Consider the following 17,865-nt stretch of genomic DNA (forward strand, 5'->3'; position numbering starts at 1 on the left):
AGGGAGTGACAGTTAATCGTGTACACAAAGAAGATGATACTAAACAATCCTCATGTAATTTCTGTCAACAAGGTCGAGATGAGCAGTAAAACACAGACTAATGCTGCTTTTGTTAAGCTTTATAAAAAAATGTACTGAATTTGAAACATAGTTTATTTGGGAAGTGGTGAAAGTCCTGCTCATTATCTGGGAAAGACACCTTGAAAATGGCTGAAATCCTCAAAAATAATGATCTTGTCAGGATACCCGACATCGAGCCACGACAGAGTTTAACTACTTCATTCTTTACGCTGTCATAAAATCAATGCTCCTGCTGCACTCTAAGCTTCAAAAAAGCAAAGGGGAAAAACACAATCAGTGTTATTTTAAAATGAAACAAGCTTTGTATTATTGTTGGCACGACAGCTCCCGAAAAAATGCAGTGATATGTCTTCACTGCCTGTAGACACTGCTGTGCTGCGACGGTTTAAGGCACCTGATCATTTCCATATCACATAGGAACATCTATGGTAGTCCCATTGAGTCTGTATTCTAATTTACTTAATAAGAAAATCAAATCCTGAGATGTCCACGGATCTTGCTTGTTTCCAGGAAAAAAAATAAATAATAATAATAATAATATATATATATACATATATTCCACACTAAAGCAGAACCTTGGTCCTGCTTTAGTGTGAAGAAAAATGCTTTCAGATGACCCATCAGTTTTTACAGCTTCATGTTTTATGACATATAAATTTGCTGTTGGGGAACAATAAGTGAGTAGTGCTGAAAACAACCACTGAGGTTTGCTGCATGAAAAAACAAAGACTGGATTTGATTGATTTACTGATTGGCCGTCTGCTTTCCTTTGCAGCTTCCGTAGATGCATTGTATTTTCTTTTCCTGTTTATAAGTTACCCTCACATTAGTGAATTTAAGATTGAAATGAGGTTTAACTGAATGGCTTGTATTAACAAATAAGCCTTTAAAACAAATGATGTGTTTCAGTGCGATCGGAAAACCTGCACTCCTCGCAGTTATATGTAATTTTATGCTGACTCTTTTTCTTAAAGACGTCATGGACTCATAAAAAAAATTCAGATAGATAGATAGACTTTAAACCAAATCATTCTTGGACACTGGCTCGTGTCTAAAACCCCTGAGGAAAAAAAACTGAAGAAAACCTGGCAGGTACAAAAGCAGACTCAAGAGCAGCACATGGCCCATAACCATACAGGTATTTCAACATTTTGTTTCCAAAACATTGTTGCAATATAATGTGTATACAGAAAGTCTGCTTGAAGCCAACCCAACCTGGTCTGTTTGCAAAGGGTCTTATTTTAGCCACACATGAAGCACCATAGTTGGTTCGTTTGCTTAAAGAGGGAGATCCTGGGGGGAAATGGGCACATCTCAAAACATTTTTAAGCATTAATTTTCTAGTTCTGCTTATTTTTATTATCTTTCAGGTTCCACGGAGCTGGTATAGCCAGAAAATTTGCTAAAATAAAGAAGCAAAACTGACTGTGAAATCTCATCGGTGCGTTCGTGGATTAACTGAATTCTACAATACAATAACGTGTAACTGTTTTATTCAGTATGCGGGGTAAACCTTTATCCCACATATTGGTGTGGCAGGTCTAAAAGGCAGGTCTATGTCCTGGAGCACGGGCTCATCATGTTGTTGCATTTTCACATATATTAGAAATTTAAATATATTTAAATGGCTTCAATAAGTAAATCCAGTTGTATCTCTGTGACAAGATGCAAGAAAGTATCAACATTTTACTCCTTTATGAAGTCATTAATGCGATGGACGTGTCTGCAAAGTGTGGCAGTTACAGTGGAGTCATTTATAGAGCCAAATTGTCAATTAAATGCTCGGCTGTTCTTAGGCTGGTAGCACTGGCATCACTACACAGGAGTGAAAATATTGCATGTAGTTTGGATCAAACTTTAAATACGTTATTATAAAATGTTTGTTGAAGTTCAGATTAGACCATATGGGCCCCATGAACTAACATGAATGCTACATCCTTGTGTTAAAGGACAGTTGTAATGTACATGCGTTGTTGTTGGATTACTGTATCGGGCAGAGCGAGAAGGAGGATTTTCAATGTCCTGGTGCGAGTGGAGCTATTATCATACAGCCCTCGGGCTCACTTTCGGGATCTGTTTTGATCTTCAACAAACAAGCAGACATCAGCTTGTCAGCCAAGGATCTATTCAGACTGCAGCGGCTTCTGTTTGACTTTGCCAATTGATTCATCAACTTATTTTCTGATTGGTTTCCTGACAGCTTCCCCGATTCTCTGACTGATAGCTCTACTTTTTGCCTTGAGGTCAAACTGTGTGATGTGTCTGCTCAGACAAGAAGGCTGTTTTAAGAGGCTGCCCTGGGTGTTTAAGGTAACCTTCACACACTCTGTGGTGGTCAGTGAATATTTCAGCACACTGCACATAGAAGTATAAAATATTGATTAAGGCACCGTGCTGAAAAATGAAAACAGACTCTGTGATTTATAATGCTACTTGATTTGGCAAGTGGAATCATTTTCATGTTTCATTCCTTTTTCCACATTTCTGCTGCTGCTGTGTGGGGCTGTGATTATGCAAGCTGGTGCTCCAAAGGAGGATGTTGCCATCTGCTGGGAGAAAAGCTGAATAGCATGGGGTAACAGCACAACCTTGATTTGTTGCTATGACAAAATAATGTATTAATACTGTTATATATTTATATTACTATATGTTTATGGATATGAATTAAATTCAAACTCAGTTTGAGCTAAATCGCAGTTATTGTTATAATGAAACTACAAAATGTACACTGATCAAATCCTGTTTACATCCTCAGTTCTGTTGCCAGATCCTTCTTCCAGTGCCATCATAAAGTTCTGATGTTTCCCATTAATATTTATATGTACTAGTTAGATGACACAGTTCATGTTAACAAAGCATGCTGACAGCTACAGTTATAACTATTACAACAATGCTATTCCTGAACATCTAAAGGATGACCCAGTTCTGTGTGAGAGGACTGTTCTCTTCCATCTTGCACTGAATTAATAACAGCTGACAGACCTGAAAGCCCAGTGTTTGGATGTTGGTGTTATTATCTCGGTCTGAATAATTAGGACAGAATGTGGACAGCTGAATTCAGTGCCTTACACTTGCAAGACCCCCACGCTGGCGTTCACAAACTATGAAATACCATAAAGGTAACAGATGTCATGAGCTTTGAAATGTTGCTGTGATAGGAGAAAATGATCATAACTGCCCCTAATAAATGAACAAACCAGGAATGTTGTCAGTCATCTTTAGCCTGACAAGCAGCCTTTTCTATCCTTATCATCCTTTCATGGAAGGGGATGGCATTTTTTGCTCCAGAACCCCGAGTGAAAACCCCGGGTGTGGAAATTTGACTGTTATATAATTGTAAAGTAGCACCTCCTTGAGGCCAAATGATTCCTCTCATCTTACAGGAGGTAAGGATCAGGAGTAGAAGGTGAACACTGGGCACCGAGCATGGAGGCATACTAAAGGGAAAGGCAGTTCTCAATATATGAGAATTAAAGTGAATCTGATACTAATACATCACAAAAAACAACAAAAACACGACTCAGATAGAGCAAACCACTGCTGAGGTAGCTCAGTCTAGGCAATATTTACTTTTAATGAAATAATATTATAAATTTTCTATATATTGAGTTTATTTTCTATGTTTTTAAAATGCAGTTTAAGAAGTTTTTAGTGCAGTAAAAACAAATTGCATGCCTTTGTCATTTGTCACCTACTAAAGATCCATTTTAATATACTTTAACACAACCGGCAGATGTGAAACATAAAAGTGTGATCAGAGGTCAAATGTTCAGATTCAAACTATAATGTGATATTTAAACTCACCGTATACCAGTATCATTTCCTAAATGTTGCCAATAGGCAGCAGAATTTTAAGCAAAGTTTGAGAGATAACAGACATTTTATCCAAATTTGACCCTATTTAACCACAAAGAAGAGGCCAGAGGTTCAAAGTAACGTGATATTTAGAATTTTCATATATAGTTCCCTATATGCCTATATGTTTTCAATGCAAACAATGACAGGAAGAAACATAGTTTTTAAATAGCTGTGTATAGGATTATTAGCACTCTGAGCTTCGGGTCAATCTATTGACCTTGAAGAAAATGTCAGAGGTCAGATTTTAAGTCTTTGTACTTATAGGTTGACAATACACCAAGCTTATAAGAAAAAAGGTTCCAAATTATAAGGCTTTTTGTCTGTTTGTGACTGATAAATCATTAAGTTGACCTTGAAGACCTCAGTGGATGTCAGCCAAATTTTAATAGATTGTTAACACGACCCCACTCTACACCCCTCCAAAGAGTTATCAGAATTCATTCAAAACTTTTCGAGTTTACAGACAGAATGACACGCATGCAAACAGTACCAAAAACATAAACTCCTTGGAGGAAAAAGAAAAAGGCAGCTGCCCAGAATGTGGCACACACAATGGTTAAGAGAAAAAGTCTTGTGGATCACATGAAAACTATGAAGTCAGAGCATGTCCAACACAAACACTTTAACAGTCTGGTGTGTGTATTTCACACCCAAGGATTATAACAGTGACTGTATGTTTTTCTGCTACCTGACTTTATAATGGGAAATTGGATGGGTCACTGTACAAACTGTGAATGTAAGTTGAAGGAGGTATGCCTTACTTAAAGGCATAGTTTTGGAACTTGTCTATCATTATAATGTCACATTTTCGTGTAAGGACTGATGCTTATCTAGCACTTTTCTACTCTACCTGGGCACTTTGTCTAAGATTCGTAGACATAATGATGCATCGGGGCAACTTGGGGTTCAGTATCTTGGCCAAAGAAGCAGGGATCGAACACCCGACCCTCCGATTAAGATAAGATAAGATAACCTTTATTAGTCCCACACGTGGGAAATTTGTTTTGTCACAGCAGGAAGTGGACAGTGCAAAAGTTATGACGCAAAAATTAGAATACAATAAGAATAAATACAGTACACAGCTGTACAGAATAGCATAAAATAATATACTATATACAGTAGAATAAAATAGAATAAAAATATACAATAAGATAAAAATAGAATACGAATGCTATATACAACTGAGTAAAAATACAACGATGCCAGAAAAGATTATTGCACTTAGTGTTATTGCACATGTGTGGATGTGTGTGTTTGTTCAGTTAAAGTCTTTGTTGTGGAGTCTGACAGCAGTGGGGAGGAAAGACCTGCGAAATCTCTCCGTCCCACACCGTGGGTGCCGCAGTCTCCCACTGAAGGAGCTGCTCAGTGCTGTCACAGTCTGCTGCATGGGGTGGGAGACGTTGTCCAACAGGGATGACAGCTTAGCCGCCATTCTCCTGTCACTCACCACCTCCACTGGGTCCAGAGGGCATCCTAGAACAGAGCTGGCCCTTCGGATCACCCTGTTCAGTCTCTTCCTGTCCCCAGCAGAGATGCTGCCGCCCCAGCAGACCACACCATAAAAGATAGCAGAAGCCACCACAGAGTCATAGAAGGTCTTCAGGAGTGGGCCCTCCACCCCAAACGACCTGAGTCTCCGCAGCAGGTACAGCCTGCTCTGAAGACCAGTTGTAACCTTATCTTACAAAGCGACAAAAGCGATTGTTTTAAAATCATTTTAATTTCAATATATATATATATATATATATATATATATATATATATATATATATATATATATATATATACATATATTCCTTGAAAAATTCTGTTTTCAAGTACACTAAAACACAAACAAAATATCAAGAATTCCTTGGCGATTTGGTGCATTAAGAAATGTGCTGAAGCTAAGCAATAACAATGTGGTTCAAATGAATCGCAAAATTTCTGGCTATAATTGTAGTTTGCATTAATTTCCCCCAAAAGTCCCGTTCATGATGGTAACGCAGTTCAACAGACCTGAGTAATCGATCCCAGCTCACAGGCAGCGAAGAGCAATGTTTTCATGCCTACTGACGACTTGCGCTAGTCACTCTGCCATGGCGTCCGTAATGTCGCTGATTAAGGAGGGGACATCGTAGCATCTCCTTTTTATATCGCTTTGGTGAACGGTATATCGTGCATTTTGCTACTCCTGGTTTGAATTTAACAAAATTTCCCACTGAACCGGCCATGACCGTGGAGCAGAATGTCCTCCAGCAGCATTCTCAGAAGGTAAGCTGCCATATGATAACTTGGTGGCTAGCTAACTTTAGCTTAACTGTATTCCTACATAGTTTAGGAGCTCAAAGAACGCAGAGGGTGGGTGAATTAGTTCCTTGGTTGGTAGGGTGTACCTTGAATTGTTGTTTAAAGACGTCGTGCGTCACCCTTTTGTGAAGAACCGTTTGTAAATCCCACATAACTGCATGTAAGCTGGGCCTTACGTTACCCTGGGTCAGTGCTTTATTCAATATTTTGCTAGCCAGTGTACGTGCTAATGTAGCCGTTAGCGATAGCTAACGGTACCACGTAAAGTTACCTGAAACCCCAACATCGTCCTTTACGCTGGGTTACGTTTAACAGAAGCTAGCTATTCCTATATTATAACATGATGCTCTGCATGGTAACGTCAGCAATATGGGCTATTCGTCACTTAAAATAAACAAGGCTAAGTGACAGTGACAGATTTAACGTTAGCTTGTCGACGTCTTCATAGTAAGTAAATCTTTGATTTCTCTGACGGTTTTAGCTAAAGTCTTCTGATAAACTACCCCCCCCCCCCCATCACCACCAAATAAATTAATGTTTAGTTTGATCAAGTGCTTACTCTTTGTTTGTGTGAGCAAATGTTTCCTATGTTACTCATCACATATCTGATACCTTTGTTTACAAAGCATGTCCAACGGCGAAGGTGGAAACCCACCCGAGCAACGATGCTTGGCAGGGATTGAGTGTTCGGATTGCAAGCCAGGCGTGTGACAGTTCATAACCGAGAAGGCAGATTATTATGTTACATTTGATCACACCGCTCTCATTTTACCAAAGTGCATTAAGATCCGCTGCTTAGACGCCTAGTTATGCGATTTAGTCCGTGGCCACCATGCCCAGTACTTATGTAACCACTTGAGTGATGTTGCTTAATCATAGGTTAGATGTTTGCTCCGCGGGTCCAGAGTAAAAGAAATCATATTTTTGCAAAAGTCTTATGTAATTGCAGCGATGCTTTACTACACTTCATACAGTCCAGGAGCTCTGCAGCGCAGGCCTGCTGTGTTCAAATAAATCAGCTCCCCAGCCTTTAAAACATGAGTAAGCACCATCAGGCATATGGTGGGCTCATTACACAAGTTACGGTCTTAGGCAAACTAAATACTTGAGCCTCTGTAATGGCTCACACTTGAATTTTTTTCTGTTATTGAGCAGCCTGACCTTATTAGTGGCTGACATCATACTACAACAACAGCTGTTGAATGTGTACTGTAATTAGGGCTGCCACAAATGATTTTTGATAGTCGACTAGTCACCGATTATTTTTGCGATTGGTCAACTAATCAGATCATGCATCCATTGGACGTAAAACGTACAGCTTATTGCACCAGCATCCATCTGCTCTTATATAACTAGCATTAGCTTACAGCTTTAAGTGTTTAAGGTATGTGCTAACTAAAAATAAAGACAAGATGATACTTTATTAAATTTTAATGAAATTTGCAGATTGTTTCGATGAAGTTTAATAAACTCATTGCTATCTAAAATATAACAGGACACCGGAGTATATTCTCGAGCATCTCACACTTCTGATAATCAGCTGTCTGCTTGACGTTTATTCAGCTGTGTAAAAACTATAACTTTAATCTCAGCCAAACCGATTTACTCAGGAACAAATAAAATACTAAAAAAAAGCCAAACAATAACATTTTTAAGTTATCTAAGTGACTTATTTATGTTTAACCTGAGTAGAGTATCTTACTAAGAAAAAAAGAAGAAGACGATTTGCCGTTCTCACGGGCTCTAGTGACCTTGCCCCCGGCTAGCTATCGAGCTGGTGGGTAACAGACGTCTCCGAAAACGTCGGAGCGCTTTTGAAAATATGTGGTGTCTTGATAAACTGAGCAGATATTTGAGGTTTACACAGTTATATTCTCGCCTAAAAATATGTTAAACGTTTATTTTGTGACCCAGAAAGAATAATAAGAGTAATATTAAAACTAACTAGCTGCTGCCATTGTTGGTGTCACTACCCGATCCGTACCGGAAACCCGATCGGTACCCCGCATGCGCGAAAGGTGTCTACTTCCGGTCGAAGCGTTTTACGATAGTTACGGGTCAGAGTATCTGTTAAGATGTTAAGGATAATAAGTATCTCTTAAAATGTTTCCAATAATGAAACATTTCAATATAATGTAGACAAAAACAAAAAACAAAAAGATAGTTACGGATCAGGACTCCCCGATCCTTACTGCGCATGTGCAAAGTCGGACCGTACAAATCGGGTCTACCCGATCCGTACCACGCATGTGCAGGGGTTTTCTTCTTCTGTCCGTTTAATGGCAGTTTACTCCCCAGTGTAAGAGGATACCGCCACCTGCTGACTGAGTGAATGAACCCTATTGTAAACTGAATTAGCGTCATTACAAACGTGTGCTAAATTTGATTTAGTGATAGTCGAGTGTGTTTATGCTTGTCTGTGTGGAGAGGATTGATTGGAATAGTGATGATGATGTCCGCTATCACTGTCAATTGTCAGTAAACACTTCATCTGGCTGATGAATCTTCACGTGACATATTACAAAGTCTGTATTATTAACTCTGTAATTAGGTGCCATTCTTCTTATTTTACGGCGCTGTTGTTCAATCGGGGGACGCTCTCTGTTGAGGAGAAAAGTGTGAATTTGTTTGTATACGGAGGTATCCATTGTTTAAATGTCCCCGTAGTCGAAAAGGAGGCAGAGCTGTTGAGAAATGCTAGGAGCTAACTGGGCGCTAACCGTGTCATTCAAATATATTGAATGTCGCAATGTTGGCAAAGAGAGGAAGTGACGTAAGATTTGCGCATGCGGGGTACCGATCGGGTTTCCGCTACGGCTCGGGTAGCGACAGTGACAGTTGGAAACTGAGCTGGGCTGCGCTATGAATTCTGGGACAGAGCTACTTCTTCGGGGTTTAACGGCAGCTGGCATCCTTGTACGTGCAGTGCTACCATCTTCTGTTTCAGTCCATTATTACACTCTTAAATCCTACTACTTATTCCTGCGTCTTTTGTGATCTTACAAAGCTTCAAACGAGGCGTCGACTATTAAATTAGTCGTCGACGATTTTGATAGTCGACGTAATCGTGACTAGTCGACTAATCGTGGCAGCCCTAACTGTAATAGATTGTTTGTCTTGTGTTAATAAATATGTAGGGTTTCTGCTGATTCTGATTGGAGTATATGTATAAAGTAGTTTGGGTCTGATTTGTTTTGAAAGCAGAGTAGTGTGTTTTGGGATATCGCTGTAGTCAGTTGTGCTCCATCAACACTCAGGGTGTGGTGCTGGTTTTCATGCAGAGACCTGTAGATAGCAAGATGAGAAAATTTGAAAAGACTTCTGATCCTGTCTGTACAATTTCTTTTCTTCATTTTTGGTTGTGTCCCCCCCCCCTAAAAAAAAACAAAAAAAAATCTGCTTTAAAACGTGTGTGCGTGTCTGAGCAACTGTTCTTGTGGTAGTCTTGGCCCATATCTGTCACAGGTGCAACTTCCTTCACATTTCTTGTCCTGGGCTGCTTCCACATGTACATAGGTATCTTTTTGTTTTTAAACAAGGATTTTCTGCTTTCATTTTCAAAAGAATCTACATCCATGTGAAAATGCAAAGGAACAATCCGGTTGTTCAGTGATGACGCGACGAATCCTACTTCCGGGTCTAAAGTAGTCTGCGTTTAATATGGCTTTTGTGTTGTTAACATGTTTAATGTTATGTATTTTCTTCTATTTGATCTCAAAAAGCTCCTAAAACAGTCAGTGATCCCTGTTGACCTCCCTCGGCTTTTATTACCGCTAATCATTTATTTAAGCTCAGTTTTTAAAACCTTAGGATGTAGCTACAGCCCAGCCCATGCAGCAGTATATGAATGACTAACCTCGTATTGTGGATGGATTATCTCAGTTGTTCTCCTGGCTGAAGTTTGGTCCTTTTACAGCATCCTGCCATGCGATTACATTTGTTTCTGACCACCGAGAACACTCACGTTAACTTTTATCGAGTGGAAAAAAAGTTAGCTTGTTTATATTATGCTAACATAGCTGTGTCGCTAGCGGTCACGTAGCACATCATTATATACCAGCTAGCCCAACTTCAGTAACCCTACAAACGTCACTGCTGTTTAGTTTTCTGTCTTCATTTATGCTGGAAGTGATAACAGAGCTGTACGTTTTAATTTGTTTCCAAAACCCCGCAGTCAGGACATGCTATATTATATTTAGATAGAAGCTAGCGAGCTAACTCCCTGCTAACTTCTAACTCCGTTAAATGTCATAAATTCCGTTTTTATGGATGCCTGGATGTTAAACTCAATTGTTACACCTGGTAGAGCAGAACGCTGATCATTTTATTAAAGATGAAAGACTTTAGACAGTTTTTCAACTCTCAGTAATGCCATAGTGATCGTTTGATATATGGACCTGCAGCGGAGTTTAGACCCAGACACGGCTAGTGACGTCAGACTGAACAACCGGATGTCATGGTTATGCCATAGCAACAGGTGGTGAAATGTCAGCCAGTCAAAAGCCTAACGGGAACAACAAAAACAAGGTACAGAGTTCTTACGTCAAAAAAAGACAGGTGCATAGGTTTTTAAGGAATGCAAGACAAGAGCTTCATTTTCCTTATCCATATGTAAACACAGAAATGAGAGCTTCCTAAGGTTTTCACTCTGGGACAACCTTTTCAGAAGCTCTGTTTTCATTAGATTAGGATAGGTGCATGAGCCACTGCACTACGACTACCTTTGTATCAGTGCTTTCTTTACCACTCACCATGCCTTACCATTCACAACAGGCCTGCTGTAACAGAAGCCTTAGAGAAAAGCTGTCTTCACTGTGGACTTACAAATATTGTTTAAATGTTATGACAACTGAAGCGGGTGTGAGGAAGCATATGAGCAGTTTCTGACTCATGTTTTATTTTAGACATTGGTCCTCGCATGTTAGTACTTGTTAAGCTTAAGTAAGATTAGTTGTTCTCTGTAGTGACAGGCCAAAAGTCAGAGTATCACTTCCTCTAGAAGGTTGATAGGAAGCGTGTATTCCTGTCAGCTGCGTATTCTCGTTTTATAAACTTGAAAGGTTATTGCAGGCAAATTGGACTTGTTGTATATTCTGTTGCTGCAAGGTGTTAACTTTCCTTCATTCTCTACATTGACTGACTCTGCAAAAACATTTACTCTTGAGGGTTGACAGAAGCACAGGGAAAATCACATAACATCCATCAGAAACAGAAGTTAAGCCTCCAGCCTTGTAGAGAAAAACCTCCTTAGAGCTGGAGGAAGTGAGTATCTTACTTGAGGATAATAAGATATGGCTGGTGCAAATCTGAGGTTTTTTACTGAACAGCCTTAGTCTTAGAGCTTTCTTGGTCTCAAAATTCTATCATGACATTTCAGTGAAATTTGTGGTAATTATATGACGACACAGGAAAAAACAAACCTAAGTTTATTGGTGTTTGCAGCCTTCAGGCAGTAGCATTTATTACTAGAAACCAAGTGAGGGGAGTTTTCCATCCTCCTTTTCTAAGGAGCTGCAGTCATTGATGACACACTACCTAATCTGAAGTGTGAATCTGTTGCTACAAGTTACCAGCAGCATTATAGACAATAGTAGTGACAGAGCAAATGTAGGCACACAAGTAGACTTTGTAGTGTTTGGAAATGTTTACGTAGAAGTATATAATACCTGATTAACACTTTGAAACTTTTGGGTTATTTTGGATGTCATGATATGGCACAGCCCTACTTTTGATCATCATGCATTCTGATGATGATTCAATTTGTTAATTAGTCAGCAATTATTTCAAGAACTCTTATCTCTGCTTCCTGTGGGCAAAAAACCTCCTGTTCTAGACTCCAGTACCTCACCTGCTCAGGTCTGCCCACCTGTCAGTATCACCCTGTTGTCTCGTCCCACAGCAAATGAAAATAATCATTCAGGAAACATATGAATTTGAATGTATCTTTAACATTACTCAATAGAAGTGTCAGAATACAAATGAAATTAGTAAGGATAATGCAAATTAAAGTGTTAGTGGTATTTAAACAAAAAGTATTTAAAGTGCAAATAGGAAAATAAAATGGTTTCTGTCCATAAGGTCAAATAAAGCTTCAAATTAAATCAAAAAGATTTTTTCTCAGTCTAAAATAACATGTTTCCATAACTTACAGATGAGTCAGTGCATGAATTCACGATTGCAGTGGACATGCTCTGGAGTGAGGCTTGCTCTTATCTTTGAGATGATGTTCCCAGCTGCTGAAAACCTGCTAAAGATGCTTTCTGTCATGACTTCCATTTGAGAGGTGCATGAGCCTCTTTACAGGGCAAATTCATCTATACGCTTTCAAATCAAATCAAATCAAATCACTTTTTATTGTCACATCACATGTGCAGGCACACTGGCACAGCACATGCGAGTGAAATTCTTGTGTGCGAGCCCCACAAGCAACAGAGATGTGCAAACACAACAACACAAACGAGCAAAATACAAGAATGGCCAACCTGAAACTAATAAATATATGTACAATATATAATAGTGTATGCATTTCTGGATGTGTATACTAAATATTTTCCTGTGTGTGTGTGTGTGTGTGTGTGTGTGTGTGTGTGTGTGTGTGTGTGTGTGTGTGTGTGTGTGTGTATACACATTTTTACAAATTAAATAGTAAAAAAATAAAATAAAATAATAATAATAATAAAATATATAAAATATACAGAGTTGAATATGTGCAAAACAAGTGGCATTTATATACAGTGTGGAGTGCATAATGTTTTTGCTTAATACTAGTAAAACAACCAAACAGAATCAGAAAAGACCATGACCAGTGTGTTTTTCAGATGGTGTAGTGTTTAATGCCAGTTAAACAGTGTATTTGATTATATGTATATAATTAGGTGGTGTTGTCCAACCCTCAGATTAACTACCTAACATTAGGTGGAAGAGGTTTATTATTCAGAATAAACGCTAACATTAATATGAGAAAAAACAAAAACAAAGAGACAGTGTAACTACTCCTGTTTAATGGTTTACTATCGCATTTCACTCATTAGCTAACTAAACTGAAATGGGGTTCGTTTAGCAACCATCATCCGGGGAAGTTTCCAACTGTACAATATTAACATAAACAAAGTATCAACGCGACACACTAAAATGGACCCATTCACATTCGAGGTCACAGCTCCATGGTGCTGGTGTTTGATACACTCGTGCACTGCAGTAGTGCTGTCATGTTAGGAAAGTTCCACTTTGCACAGTCTGCATTTAGCTCTTAGTTTTCTGTTAAATGCTTTCACATTTTTTAAATTCTCTCTCCTCCTGTCTTGCTGCTCAGGCTATGTCCTTCTTCGTTAGTACTGAGTGCAGTCTTGGCAGACGATAGAGGTGATACTGCCCCCATAGCTTCCTGTAGTGTATTGCAGTTACAAAAACACAACTACATGGTATTAGTATACGATGCATCAACAAGCTTTCCAGCTCTGATATCTAAGATTAAGAATTCAGTATTTTTGGTAATTGGAGTTGTTGTCCTGGTTTGTTTACTGTGCAACAGCATAGCTCAGAACACCTGCTGCTTTGTGATATGCCGTGCTCCCAGACATCACTCTTTTTCACTGCTTTTTGTGTCGTAGCTGGAGCAACACCATTGAAAGTGTTTAGAAATGTTTTTCGCATAGGTGGTGCACAACGTTGCCATGGGTGTTTGTTGTGCAATTAGCTTATAGTGTGTAAATAACATACAATAATGAGTCCTAAATCATGAAAGAGCCCTTTAAACGAATATTCTTGTCAGTCGCCTGTTCCACCTGTGAAAGCTACAGTCTGTAGACCTCTCAGTCAAGACTTATGACGTCTGTATCGGATGTTCAAGTTGTTTATCGTTACAAAATTTACATGATATTAATAATTTCATTTACCACAGGTGCACTGCCTTTCACACTGTGTTGTTACTGCAACAAACACAATCCAGAAACCTTGCCTGATGTGGTCTTAGGCACACGCCAAAGCTCCAACCACCTGCTGTTGTTGTTTTCAAGAGGCAGCCAATCAAATGAAAGCAGACTTATAGTGGGAAGTTGTTGTTTTTTTTTGTTTAGGGGGCTGCAGCAAGGTCCAGCAGAAAATAACTAAAAATCGTTTTTGAACTTTGAGTTTTAAAAAGTTACTATATTTGAGTTAAAGAATTGCATCTGTCTGTCTGTAATAGACTATCCATCTATAGATAGACAGACAGCGTATTATTAATTTTGTAATTATTATTACTACTATAATACAGTCTACATAAATAGTGTCCTGACTGCAGCTGTTAGCCTAATATCATGTAAGAGAACTGTTCAAGATCATTTAATGTGAGGCAAAAGTGACTTTGGTGTGGCTGTGGTTGTTATTGATTAATCAATGCTCAGTTAAACACTTTTTTCTTTAATTGGGCTGGCCTTTTTTTTTTTTTTTTTTTACCTTTTATTGGACAGCGTAGTCGAGAGTACATGGGACTGTGAAACAGTGAATGGTAAGGGACAGAGTCAAAACCATGCTCCTGCAGGCTTCCTGCATATGTGTTACCTGCTCAACCAGGTGAGCGATAGGAGCGCTCAAGGTAGTTAAACACTCCTGATAATTTGAATCAGTCTCTGAGGAACGGTGTGGACAGCTAGTGCAATGTTTGTCTGTGCCCTCCCCCGAGGAATCCAGCTAATGAATAATTTTGTTATTGTTAATCTGCCTATTTTTTTTTCTTAATCATTTTATCCATGAAGTGGCAGGGACACTGAAAGATGCCAACTACAATTTCCCGGAGACCATTATGATAAAATCATTAAATGATTAAACAACTCCCACTAAATATCGAGCCTTCCCATATACCCTTAGATGGGATTGATTAACATGCTGTGCTTTTTGTAAATCATCTAGCTGCCAATACACTTCTGTACATTCTTATGAGTTAAGAGTAAGTTATTTATTGATTTAACTGAGTTGCTGGCTTTTCATCCCAGTTAAGGGGGGAAAGCCAGTGACGGGGTTTTTGTGTTTTGAAGAAGAAGAAGAAGTTGGACCTGTAAAATATAGTTTCCATCATTTTCAGGCTCTGTTATCAACACCCTCTTGATGATTTTTCTTCTTCAACAGCACCAGCAGACACTACTGAACCAGTTGAGGGAGGTCACAGGCACCACAGATGTACAGTTGCTTCAGCAGGCCCTGCAGGTACATTTTGAAACACAGGCTAAAAACTGGAAAAGTCAGGGATATTGTGTGTTTACAGTAGATATTTTTTCAGTGGGAAATGTGAGAGTTTTCTGTCTTAAACTCAGTCAGTTTATTCTAATGGGACTGTTGACACAAGTTACACTGTGCAGTCATTTCTCCCAGAGCAAAGTTTTACTTTGTATTAAATGCAGGCATTTTTGAGGTTCTCTAGTCTTTCCCTGCAGCTAATAATTTTCTTTAAATTACATGGAGACATTAACCTAAACATGCTGTTGCTGCAGGTGAGTAATGGAGACCTGGGTGAAGCCGTGGCCTTTCTGACAGAGAAGAATGCCAAGGTTCCTCAACAAGATGAGACCACTTACTACCAGACATCCCAGGTGGCCAGCGACAGATACATCAGCGTGGGCAGCCAGGCAGACACGAGTGAGTAGCTTGGTTCAAGTTTTGGTGCTGTTATAGTTTCAGAACAGCACGTCAACATCCAGTGGTCCCACAAGTAGACATGCTCACTTCAACACTCACATAAATTAAGAGCTGACTAAGCTAATCAAGTATATTTAACTTAAGGGGATTTTAGCATTTTGATGCACTTGTAAACAATCCTGTTCTTATTTTCAAATTTCAGTCACTGCTAACAAGCATCCCTTTCTCATCTTTGGTTGCTTCATCACATGATTTGCTGAACAAGTTACTGCTGTTGCAGTCCTTCATATCATTCAACTTGGATTTTTTCCAGTCTCTCATAGCATGGCTGGACTGTCTCCAAGTCCATATTCCACGACTATACTTGCTACAGTAGTCTTGAATAGCCCTGGAGATGCTCTATACCCAGACCCTGCACCAGCTACCAGTGTGGTTGGACTATGTCTGCGGGTCAAGGGTTGTCACTGGATGGGTAGCTGGCTGATTCAGTTGGCAAAATGAGCATTTCATGAATGTTGTTAACATATAACTAATATAATAGAGCATACATTTGCCTCCTGTTACACGTGCACATGTATCCGGACCCTGTCATAATTAGAATTTAAATGTGTGAGAAACTTGGATATCTGTATTAAATTGGCATGTTTCACATCATTATTGTGTTATTCAACACACCACACTTGACCAACACAAAGTTTTAGTCCAGGACACTAAGTATCCAGAGTGTAAATGATGGTTGCATGTTAGTGTTGATCCAAACCAAATTGCTGTCGTGTGTGCTTTGTTGATGCAGACGTGATTGACCTGACTGGAGATGATAAAGATGACTTGCAGAGGGCCATTGCCCTCAGCTTGGAGGAATCCAACCGGGCATTCAGGGAGACGGGCATCACTGATGAAGAGCAGGCCATCAGCAGGTATCAGCGACTGACAACAACTTTGACAGGAAACGATATTTTAAGAAATCCACACTTTACTTCACCCACACGGTCTCTATCTTTTCCCTGAGTGTGATGAAGATAAGATAACCTTTATTAGTCCCACGCGTGGGAAACTCACTACATAGAAGACATAAGCTTCGAAGGCATTTGAAGGGGGTGGGGGGTGAGTGTAGGTCTGTGTCAGTGTACATGCATATCTGTGCGTAGGAGTGTGTGTGTGTGTGTGTGTGTGTGTGTGTGTGTGTGTGTGTGTGTGTGTGTGTTCCGTGTTCAGCCAAGAGAAAGTGTCCCTTCGCCCGGTTAGGCAAAAGTCAACAATCTTCGGTCGACGCAAGGGGCCTTGAATGAGGAGGGAGAAAGTCACACCACAGTCTTATTATCTAAAGGAGAATTTTTATTCCTGTCAGCTTTTGCCTTGAGCATCCAGCTGGTGCCAGGGGGGCCGCATGAGATGAAGATGGTAGTTGTTTTGGTTAGTGTGAACAAACTGCATCCAATTTTACAATTGGTCTAATGTCCGTCACTGGTCACAGGTCTCTCAATTCCTGTTGTTCTTCCTAAAGATGTTATCCATATAGCAGAGCCATGAGCTTCTCCAAGATCTTATCCATATTGCGTTCAAAAACACAGTCTGAGTACTCACAGCCCTGCCCATCGTCTATCATGTCGGCCAGCCTTGTGGAATTTTGAACAGCTGTAGCTGCTTCTTGTTCTTCGATAAGCCCGGTCCGAGCCAGCTCCAGTCAGCCAGAACTCTGTTATCATGGTTCCGAATTGGTAGATGTCGTTTAATGTCCTCCATCAAGAGTGTCTCCAGACACCTGACGCAACCGACCATCGAGTATCCGGCAGCAAACGTCTCCGCAGGACAATCGGGCTCTCCCAGGAGTTGTCAATTTCATTAAGGGACCAGTTGATCAAATCCATAATTCTTCTTTAGGTTTTTAGAGAACAAGTCTGGGAGACTCTCTTAGGGTTAGAGAATAAGCGAGACTATACAATAGACATGAGAAGCCAAGCAGGAAAGAAAGTGCGACCGCCTCCGTCAAGAGCCAAGAGAAGAAGTATGAAAGTACTATAC

General features: G+C 39.7%; 1 protein-coding gene across 4 annotated transcripts in view; it reads left to right on the forward strand.

Moving 5' to 3' along the window:
* The first annotated feature begins 5,963 nt into the window (after nt 1–5,963).
* Nucleotides 5,964–17,865, forward strand: part of usp25 (ubiquitin specific peptidase 25) — a 36,700-nt gene continuing 24,798 nt past the window's right edge. For all 4 annotated transcript variants that reach the window (XM_085364276.1, XM_085364277.1, XM_085364278.1 and 1 more), the window contains exons 1-4: nt 5,964–6,195; nt 15,337–15,414; nt 15,699–15,843; nt 16,637–16,760. In XM_085364276.1, coding sequence (XP_085220402.1) covers nt 6,154–6,195; nt 15,337–15,414; nt 15,699–15,843; nt 16,637–16,760 — 389 coding nt within the window. In that variant the 5' untranslated portion in view covers nt 5,964–6,153. The remainder of the gene's footprint in view (nt 6,196–15,336; nt 15,415–15,698; nt 15,844–16,636; nt 16,761–17,865) is intronic.

The sequence above is a fragment of the Diplotaxodon limnothrissa genome, linkage group LG10 (assembly GCF_057381915.1).
Source record: "Diplotaxodon limnothrissa isolate DT_005_m linkage group LG10, D_limnothrissa_male_GT1.1, whole genome shotgun sequence".
Taxonomy (NCBI): domain Eukaryota; kingdom Metazoa; phylum Chordata; class Actinopteri; order Cichliformes; family Cichlidae; genus Diplotaxodon; species Diplotaxodon limnothrissa.